At 51.0% G+C, this 10,609-nt stretch overlaps 1 protein-coding gene across 1 annotated transcript in view; it reads right to left on the minus strand.

Moving 5' to 3' along the window:
• Positions 1-6: 6 nt before the first annotated feature.
• Positions 7-10,609, minus strand: part of LOC104404469 (prickle-like protein 2) — a gene marked incomplete at its 3' end in the record, with an annotated part of 104,243 nt that continues 93,640 nt past the window's right edge. The window contains 3 exon segments of the mRNA XM_010012904.1: positions 7-245; positions 9,957-10,606; positions 10,608-10,609. The exon segment at positions 10,608-10,609 is cut by the window's right edge and continues 197 nt beyond it. Of these exon segments, the coding sequence (XP_010011206.1) occupies positions 7-245; positions 9,957-10,606; positions 10,608-10,609 (891 nt within the window).

Consider the following 10,609-nt stretch of genomic DNA (forward strand, 5'->3'; position numbering starts at 1 on the left):
CGCCGGCCGCTCTCGGTACCCGAGGGGGCTGGCGAGGTTGTGCAGGTTGGGCTCCATGTCCTGGTACTGCGGCACCGAGAGCAGGCTGCGGACGGACTCGGCGCTGCGAAATTGCACGGAGGAGTTCAGGGTCCCCATGTTGCTCATCTTCTCCGAGACGTTCATGCCCGAGTCTTTGCTTAGGTCAGGCATTGAGAACCTGGAGAGATGCTCCTGGCGCTTGGCTCCACCATCTGCTGAGAGGCCTTTGAAGGGAACAGGCAAAAGAAGGAATAAAAAGAGAGTTAAGAAGATTTTTCTGCCAGCAGAGATGTGGGGAGAAGGCTGGGTTTGGCCTAATACTTTCGCTATAAAGAATAACTTGATGGCTTAGATGCTGTCCTGAAGAGCCCTTTGAAGAGGATGAATTTATTTTTCCCTAAAGAGCAGGCAGTTCCTCCTTTGGGGAAATCACACCCATTTAAGGTGTTTTGAGTTGGACTCCGAGTTGCTTTTCACAACTTCCCTTCCCCATATGTCTACACTGCCTGCGACTTGATAGGAATAACTAGCAATGCCAGTGAGAAATTCTGCGTCAGAGGTAACCTGAGGCCTCCTGCACGCTGAGATAACTAGGGTGCCATGATCCAGCACCCACACCTTGTGCAACGATATGTTTTGAAGGACTGAACAACATCAGGGGCAGCTTAAAATGGGGCCACTAATTCAGGCTTGTCACTATGCTGCACAGGTCCCATCGAACGTGTTGCCCAGAGGAGCTGTGGCTGTCCCATCCCTGGCAGTGTTCAAGGAGTGTTCAAGAGCAACCTGCTCCAGTGGAAGGTGTCCCTGCCCGTGGCAGGGGGTTAGAACTGGATGAGCTTTGAGGTCCCTTCCAACCCAAACCAGTCTGGGATTCTATGACACCTGTGGTGGGACAGAAGGCACAGCCTTGGTCATGCGCATGCAGTCAAGTTTCCCAGGAGGCGATGAAACACCCAAGCCCCACAGAGTCTGCTGGAGCTTCCCATAAGCAGTCAGACAGTGGGAGTTGTCAGGCTTATCCCTGCAGATACCCATGGAGCTGCACATGGGCAGGAACATCATTTCCAGCCTGATGGGCTGCCCTCCTCAGGAAGGTGGCCCACTGGGTGTTTCCCATGTGCCAGCTATCTCTGAGCTCCTGCAAGATGCTTTCCTCCCGCCCAGAAAGTCTTTACCCAGCAGCGGAGAAGTGGGGCGTCTGCTCAGCACCTGCCCATCAATGAGAAACTCAACACACCCCACAATGCCCTAGTCCTTGGCCTGTTTTAAGGGTGTTTCCTGCTTATGTTGTGACTATCCCCATGTTGGCTTGACAACTGGCAGCAGTCAGCACTCGCATTGCAAGCTCAGGACAACACGTTTCGCAAGCTCTTTCAAAAGAGATCCGTTTCATCCCAAATCAAATGCAGAGTGTTTGCTTTGGCGCTCTTCTCCCCATCCCTCTTCGACAACCTCCCCGTGCAGACCAAACACAGAGAGCTGTGCCCCATCAGCAGGATTTTCACCATGACGCACAGCCCTTATGCAATCACCAGCAATTTATGACTTTGTAAATTAATTAAATAAAACAACAACCCAGCCCACAATTCAAGAATAAACTTCTTTTTTGCCCCCTTCACAAAAGCTGCTTACATTTCATCAAGAGCTCAGCTCCTTCGGCATTCGCCGCTCTTGCCAAACCTGAATAAGAACAAGGGCTGCTGTCACTAACCCTGCTCATGAGCTGCTTCAGGGGTTTCTTTGGACTCAGCCTTTAAAAGATCAACAGATCCTGCAAAGACGGGCAAAGCTTTTCCAAACCCTCCCCTTGGTGGCACCAGGGAGAGCTTTAGCACTTGAGCCCAAGGCACCGCTGGGTCCCACATGATTTGGCTTTGCTCCCTGAGCCCCAGCTGCCACGGCCACTTCTCTCTCCTCCTTTTCTCTTCTGCTGCTAATGGGGATGTTTGTGGAGTTCACGATTGCAGAGGAAGGTAAAGCAAAGGTGATCCTTGAATGCTGCAGGAAAAGGGAGAGGCTGGGTTAAAAAACCACAAGGAAAAGCAGTGTTTAGTTTCGAAAAGGACACACTTTCCAACCCAGCTTCACACCTTTCATCTTTTCCTAAGCCACACTGATCTCGAGGGAGCCAACCCAACCTGCCTACTGCCCTTTGGAAACAATCCTGCACAGGCTCCCCATCCCCTCCAAGGACCTGCCGCCTGTGCTCCCTGCTCCCATTACAGGAGTGAGTGATTCCCAGCACTCCTTCCTGCTGGACCCACAATCTTCAGCCTCTGATCCAAGTGATGCCATTTGTCGCATCGGGCACGGCTCCCCGTGTCCCTCCTGTGTCACCATGATGGAGCCCAGCAGCACCTCCAGGAGAAAAAGGCAACTCGGTCACATGCACAAAGACCTCCCAAAAAGCCAGAATAAGAGTGGGATTGATGGCAGAGCTAACCCAAACATGAATCATGGCTGCTGACAGCCGAGTGTGGCCTTAATCGGATCTGTCAGACAATAGCTGGCGCCAAAGAAAATGAGTCCTCAGTGACATTTATGCAACCCTTGAAGCACAATAAGGATGAGCAACGAGAGCACCTTGCAGGAATACTGCTCTAAACACCAAAGGATGCTTCTGTGGCGTCAGCAGATGGATTTTGGCAGCATCATTTGAAATGGACCGTCCTTGTCCCACCTCACAGGGGCACAGCGTGAGCCAGTGCTTCACCGTAACGCACAGCATCACACTGGTTGGTATCTGCAGGTTTTGGCTCTCCCACCATGTCCGCCTCTCTCTGGCTCCTGGAAAGGCAGAGCCAGCGTTTCACAGGTTTAGTTTACACAGGATGAGAGTCCCCAGCCCCTTGCACACACTGTGAGTGCTTTTGTGTCTCCCTCTCCTTCAAAGTGCTGGTCAGCACAAAGGGCAGCAATTTCACATGAGGAGCCCGCACGTATGGCTCGTGCTTGGAGTGCAAGGTTTAATCAGTGATTATTAGGTCCAGGGGATGTTTCTGGCTGTTCAGACAGCCTAATTATAATTAAGCACACATTTTAAGATCTTGAATTGCTGAGAAAATGTCGATTATAAGAGGATTGGCAGCACAGAGCACACACACCTCAGGGTAGGATGGAGCCCATGCTCCCGAGGCTGCAGCAAAGCCACCCCAAGACCCAACAGCCTAACTTCTCGAGGATGCAGCTTCTAACACGCGAAACGCAAGGCTTAACTTTACATTAACACCAATGCAAGGTGTAAAGCATCACAAGTGGGCTCAGATTAATCTTTCAAAGCTGCCTAAATGATCCTGCCCATCCCTGCGGAGCCACAGAGCCTCAGCAAGGTAATGGTGGAAACAAGCCAGGAGCCCTCTGGTCTAACCACAGCGAGTTCAGAGGACGGCAATAACCATTTGTCTAAAAAGTTTCATCAAGAAAATATAACCTAGGAATAAAGTTTGAAAGAGAAGAGGTTGTTTAGTCTAGAGAAGAGAAGGCTGAAGGGGATGTAATAACAGCCTTCAAACACGGAAAAAATTGTTTGCAGAGGGGAGGGGAACACATTATTCTCCAGGTCTGCTGAACTCCTGCAAGGAAAATTTTAGCTTGGAGAAGAAGACAACTCTTCCCGTGCAATCACAGCGCATAGCTGGGGCAAGCTCCAGCACTTGAGGGTCTCCTGGGCACCCAAAGGCAGCGGGTGCCTGGGCACATGTAGGCTGGCTCCAGGTCTCCCTGGACAGGGCAAACGTGGCACCAATCCTTCCCCCCTGCAGTCCTTTGCCATTTCAGAGCTACACTAGTGCACTGAAGTCTGATCTTCTTGAATTACCACTATTTATTTACAGCCGCTGCAGCTCCCTCTTAATGAAGTGTTTCATCTGAGAACACAGCTAATAACCCGAGCAAGCCCTAACCTGGAAGAAAGAGCATGTGAGGGGAGACCCCACCATGCAGCAGTGACTATTTTCTAACAAGGAAACTTAAGAATCTGGTTCCCAAGGCCATCCAGGGGAGCAGGAGCCCAGCTCAGGATGGTTCTTAACCCATCACCAAGCCCTTTCCAAGGGTGCAAACCTTGGGGTGACGTGCTGACCCCACCAGACTTTCCCTGTTGTAGAATGATGCTCTGAGCGCATCTGTTGGCGGCTGCCCCATGCTGCCAGCGCGGTGCATTGGCCGGGAGCCGTCCCATGGCCAGATTGGAGCCAGCACCACGGCGATGTGGACACAGCAGGTTGTTTTGCTGCCGTTCTCCGCTGCGTGGGGCTGCCAGGCTCAATATTTCACCCCGGAGCCATGGAAACACACGCCTTTGGATGAGCACAAGCCAAAGCTGTAGCTCGTCTGCAAGCGTTCGATATGAAACTGGCTACAGCACTGGGAATGCAAACCAGGTTTCTGCTTAACATTAAGGTTTGATAAGAACATGCTGTATGATCCCCTCTGAAGTCTTTCCCCACCCCTATTAGAACTATGTTTATCCCATCAACATTGCCAAGGGAAATAACAACCAAATAAGGCACCGAGATATTCCTCATGAGCATCACCTCTACAACCTCACCACAACAAAGCACTCGGAGGCGCTGAAATCTCACTGGGTGCTTTGCTAAATCGGGGCTGCAAGTTGCAGTAATTATGAATTATTAAACCACTTGGCAAATGACAGCAGAGGGACTGCAGGGAGCATGTACGCTGGGTGGGAGGCTGGGAACGAAGCCCCTTGTGAGGGGAAGCAGCTTCCAGCCCTCATTCCATTCAACTCCCAGCGGAGCTGCGCTAACACGGGGTGAGGCTCTGCTGCAGCCAGACATCCACTGCACAGATAGCATCGTCTGCTTCGCCCTGCCTGGGGAATGCAAAATGCCCTGACTTAGGATATTGCAAACAAACCGGGCTATGCTGATGCTTGCTTCTTGCCTTTACATTTATCATCATGTACACATACACCTGTGCATCGCAGCCCTCACCACCTGAGCCCCAGATGGGTGCCTGCCTGCACCAAAACCCTGCGCCCAACCCAGTGTTTAAATGCAGCTGTAAAGGCACAAGAGGGAACAGGATGGGATCTCTCATGTCCAGCCACCCACGTCAGAGCCTTCTCTCTCTCATAGAACCAGGCAGGCACATCCTCACCACCCCTGGAACAGGGTTTATTTCAAGTTCAACCCCAAGAGCTAAAAAGGAACTTAAGGAGAAACAGCCTGCTCAGGGCTTGTTTATAGCTCAGCCTTGTCTCACTTGTGAGTGACCTCGGGGCATGTAGAAATAAAGCAGAACCCTTATGTAACTGGAAATGATGGAAACTAAAACAATTCCAGGGAAAGCAGAGCGCTTGCCAAGTGGGTCGTGGTGCTGAGAGCCTCCCTGGTGTGCCCTCATGTGCCATCCCAAAGGTGTCAGGATGTATTTCCCACACGGTCAGTCCCTGTATCCAGCTCACTGAAAGAAGTCCCTACATGGGGAAAGGGGTTGGATTTTAACCCAGAAGCACCTTGCAGCCCCTCTCATCAGCAACATCAGCTCCTATGCCCTCCCCAGACAAGGTGGGATGACCAACACGCTGTGTCAGGGATGATGTGCTATTGCTTCCCCTGACATCATCTCCTTCCAGAAGTCCGTTTTGGTTCTCCCTCTGGTTTGGTTGTTACTCCACGTGCTTTGGCATGTCTGCGTGCCAAATGGGGTGAAGGCATGCACGCAGCTGGCCCCCACAGTGAACATGCCAAACCTCCCATTGCTGAGCAGCAAAAGGCGGGTGAGGGGAAGAAGAAACATTCCTGGCAGCTTTATAATGTTTTGGTGTTGGTTGTTTGGGATGGAAGACCTCTGTCTTCATGTTCGGTTTCAAAATGACTCAGCTTGGATTAGGGAATATTATACCTGGGTCTCAAAATCACAAGAAATCCCTCCAGTGATCCCATCTCCTGACTCAGAAGCAGTTTTACGCTGCCCATGTCTAAGGAAAAGAGTGTGGTAGGAGCATGCTGGATAGTTGGGAGCCTCCTTTTTCTTAGAAAAAGTCAGGAACAGCCAATGTGTCACTTTCTGGCTTGCGTAACTCAGCTGAAGTGCCTGGGGCAGCTCCCCTCTCCAGACCAGGGGGAATAGGAGCACCAGCAGGACGCAGAGTCATGAGGGTATAGGGATGGGGACCAGCCCCCGGATCCCTCAGCTGGAGCCTCTTGCTACCATCCCTGAGGGTGTTCCCAAATCCTCAGTGCAGGGGAGGCTGTGCCATTGTTTATTTGGAAAATACAACCCTGGCCCTGAGAAATGGAACTTTTTCTTCCTCCCACCCCAAACCTCAGGCAAGGGGAAGAGGGGGCTGGAGACAAAAGATGCTCTCAGGTCACTCTGGAACTCAGATGCTCAGGGATGAGCACTGACTTATGTACATATTGATAGGTTTTTCCCTCCGCTTTCTGGGTATAGCCAGGTTGTTGTCCAGCCCTGGAAAAACAAGCTGTTTGGGGCCTTTGGGCATCTCACAACACAGATGACAGGAGAAACATGTGCCATACATGTGAAATTACATTCCACCCTGTAATGGCACCAGGTTAACATCTTTTTTTTCCCCTGGATTTATGCCTGTGACAGATGAGGCTGTTACCCTCACCCAGTCTCATTTTCCCCAAGGAATGCTCAAAATCTCTTTCTCCTTTCACACACAACAGTGTCACCACTCAACATGACTTCTATGTCCAAAGCACTCCTGCTCTCTGTAGCTGCACACAGAGACTGTTCCCAGAGAATAACATTTAGCATCATTAGTGGGCTATTTAAGCAGCTGGGATTTTGTGGAATTGACTACTTGGTATCAGCAGAGATCAGGTCTGGGCTTCTAATTCAACTGTAAGGCACATACAGCCCTGCAAAACCCTTTTAGAGGGCAGTGCAAGCACAAGCTGAGCAAAACAGAGCACGAGCACTGGAAGCAGGGCTGTGATGGACCGAGTATCTTCTGGGAAGTGATTAACCTCTGGTAGGGTCCCCCTTGTGAGAAAAGCTTCCTGGACAAACTCCATCTTAGCATCATCCTGATTGCTTCATGAAGGGAGCTACGGGGTAAACATTGCTACAACATCCACTGTTTTGTATTGTTGCTAATGCCATAAAAAAAAAAACAAACCCAAAAGCAGCCAAAGGAAATACAATATAAAAGAAAATATAAAATCAGGGAAAAAAAAATGAGCTCTCTCTTGGAAAATGTGCTGGGGAATAGTTTTTGCTCTTTGCCTCTCCATCTAATGGCCATGCTGGGCAGGAGGACCACCCAGTCTCCAAGAAGCTGTAGGAGATCAGTCTGTCACAGCCTTCAGCTGATGACAGAAAAGGGATTTTCAAACAGAAATGTGGAAGGAAAGGAGAGATGCCCTCCACCAGCAGGAAACTGCCCTTTTTCAGTGGATGTGTTTAAATCACATCAGCATTTATGGCACTTACACAAGCAAAAAACAGAAGGTGGCAGAGATGCTCCCATCTAATTCAAACCCTGAAACAGAGCACAGGGAGGGTCATAGCTACCCCTGCTACTCAAGTGTCTGCTGGTGCACTACTACCCATGGTGAGACAGCAGAGCACAGTCCAGCACTTTAAGGGCAATGTCAAGGATTAACACAGTGTCACACATCTTTACTAACCCATGAGGAACTGGCTTTCAAGTGATTAAGTAGAACCTGGTTGGTAAGGGGAAAACCTGGGGTTTCGCAGGATACTTGGGATCACATAGATCTTGACCTACCCAACGGGTGACTCCCAGTCTGGCATTGAATGCATTACAAATAACAGGGACAGCATCTGTTCGCAGGAGGCAGCCTTCTGGCCAGGGACACAGGGACTGCTGCTGCACAGCCCATGAGTTATCTGCTCTTGCTGACGTCTCTGGCTAATTAGTTGTAACAGAAACATCACGGCAAAATTTGCTGCCAGGGAGGAACCAGCTTTTAACATGTGCTCTGCAGGTCAGGGACTGTTTGCCCTTCAGCTCCCTATAAAGAAAAAAGGGTTTTCAGTGATGCCATAAAATGTTAGATGGATGCGGTGTTATTTCACTTTATAAGGTGAAGTAACTGTGCTGTAGGCATCAGCAGCTAAAAAGGACCTTGTGTGTGGAGGGCCAGGAGTTTACGGGGGAGCTCCATGGGGTGCTTGCTGGGCTGCTTCCTCAGTGGCAGTAGGGCTGGAAAAAGCATTGGGATGCTGCACCCCGACATCCCCATCCTCAAAACGCTGCCAATTAAATGGGATAATAATTGTGTCCCCTGTAACTGCACACACTGCTCTGGGTGAGCTGCCTGTTAGTGCCCAGTGCCCCCCAGCTTGATCTAAGCCAGGTCCCAGAGCAAGGCAAGTTATTAGAAGCCTCCACATCAGTAAAAATGTTATCACCTCACTCTGCAGAGGAACTGCTTCAATTCACTGCAAGCCCCATCATGCTGAGCCTCTGCTCCAGAAAGCAGGAAAGAAGCGAGTCGTTACAGGAGGCACTACCTGTAAGGAAAGTCATGCTTTGGGAATGTATGGGACGGGTCCCTTTGGAAGGTTTCCCCCCCCCAGCATTTTAAAAAGGGGTTTCTAACTGAAAGACAGAATGATTTTCACTCAAATATAAAGGTCTTGCCACATTTCCCGTCTCTTGACCTGTATCCTCAATAACTTGTTACACCTCACCTCCAAAGCATGCAACAACCCCTCCAATACGCAGGGATTGCTCATCCAAACTCAGTGTTGCTCAAGACTCTGATGGGGTTTACACAATAGGATTTTTCAGGAACATGAGCGGGTTTGGAAATGTGGAGCTTTGCTTATGGAAACCTTGTTTTGGAGAGCAATTCCCAACTCTCTCACCATTTCACAACTATTTTTCCTCTGTGTATATGTGGGGCTGTTTGAGCAAACCCCTCTCCAGCTCATTAGCCTCTCCTCTTCCCCCCACTGCTTTGCCACTTGCCGGTTAGGGAGATCCCAGCTTAACACCGGAATCATTTCACATCTTGGCACAGGGCTGGCAACTTCCCTAAACAAACACACCAAGGAGCAGGGCGAGGAGGAAGCACGGGTGTAGCAGAGCAAACCTGTCTGTCCAGGCAGGGCACAGCACGGAGCTCGGGTTCAGCTCTCTGGGGACCCATTGCCAGCATCCCCATCTCTCTTTCCCAAGAAGTTTTCTGCTGAGGGACACGGAAACAAGCAATAGCTGTGCCACATGAGCTCAACCATCTGATAATGCAAACTACCTGCGTGGAGGATGGAGTTCACAGGGGACTGAGCTTCCTCAGGGCTGAGCCACGGACCAGAGCCTGCTGCAGACACGTCCGTGCACGCAGAGCCAGCCCCGCGGCCGCAGGATGAAACCCAAACATGTTTAGGGTGAGAGGACTGAGGAATATTACCCTGGGATGTGCTCATGAGAAATGGGTTCAGCCTGGCGGGACAAGCATCGAGCCTGGCTTTTCCCTGAAGTTTCTACATGAGGATTGGGGAAGAGAGGAAACAGAGCCATGCATACAGGGGGAGGAATTTCTTTTAACTAGCCATACGCCCAAGGACTGTGCAACACGCAAAAGGGGCTTATTTCAAAGCCTTTTAAAATAGTTTTAGCCTGCAAGGGCAGCTGACAGCAGTCCTTCAAAGCACTGAAGGCTGGAATTTGCCTCTGTGTTAGCAGCTGGCCCTGATTTCCACCCCCCCCTTCACAAAAGGGAGGATTAAAGAGCTTGAAAACATTTGTTTTGAGCTAACATGGAAAAGCCAGCAGTCCATAAAGCCCTGCATTTGGTAAACCAGCAAGCAAAGCAAGAACGGGCTGCCAGGCGCTGAGCAGCAGTCCCCAAGCTGCCGGTCACCCCTCCAACGGGAAGGCACCAGCCATGGCACTGACCCCATCACAAGGAGGAGATCCCGGACGGCCGCAGGGTGATATCCTGGGAACAGGGATGATGTACCTGTTGCATTGGAGAGCGCAAGGGACTCCATGGAGCCACGGGGAGTCTGCTCGGTGGGTGTCAGGTCCTCCGGGAACTTGAGGGCATTGATGGGGTGCCGGGTGCGGCACTGCGGTGTTGGCATCTCACCTTCCTCTTCCTCTTCATATTTAGGGACTTTGAGGCTTCCTCTGGTCTCCGGGAAGCTCTGGTTGGACATGTCGCTGTAGCTCTCCTGTGAACGAAGCCTCCCCGAGTAATAGTCCTCTCTGCAGTCCTGGATGAAGCTGCCACCATGGCTCTTCATGGCCAGTGAGGAGCTCCTCTTTTGGTTGCTGAAATGTTTCGCCCATAAATCCTGCTGCGAGCCGGGGACCTGGCTGGGGTTATAGGAGGTCCTTATGTTGCATTGGCTGAGAAGCTGCAAAGGGCTTTGGGACTGACTTTGCTCCATTTTGTTCCCGTAGTGATAGAGCTCATCCCGGCTCCTCCACAGGTGCTCCCTGTTGAGGCTCGGCGTTTGGCTGGCCAGGCTCAGCAAATCCATCTGCAGGGACAGCGGGTCCACATCGGTGGAGAGGCGGTTGGAGGTGACCTGCAGCTGGTTGCATGGGCTGCGTGCTCCCTCCTCGCCCTTCCCCTTGTTCTTGCCGATCTTGGCGCTGCGGCGGGGC

The sequence above is a fragment of the Nestor notabilis genome, unplaced genomic scaffold (assembly GCF_000696875.1).
Source record: "Nestor notabilis isolate BGI_N333 unplaced genomic scaffold, ASM69687v1 scaffold6824, whole genome shotgun sequence".
NCBI classification, from domain to species: domain Eukaryota; kingdom Metazoa; phylum Chordata; class Aves; order Psittaciformes; family Psittacidae; genus Nestor; species Nestor notabilis.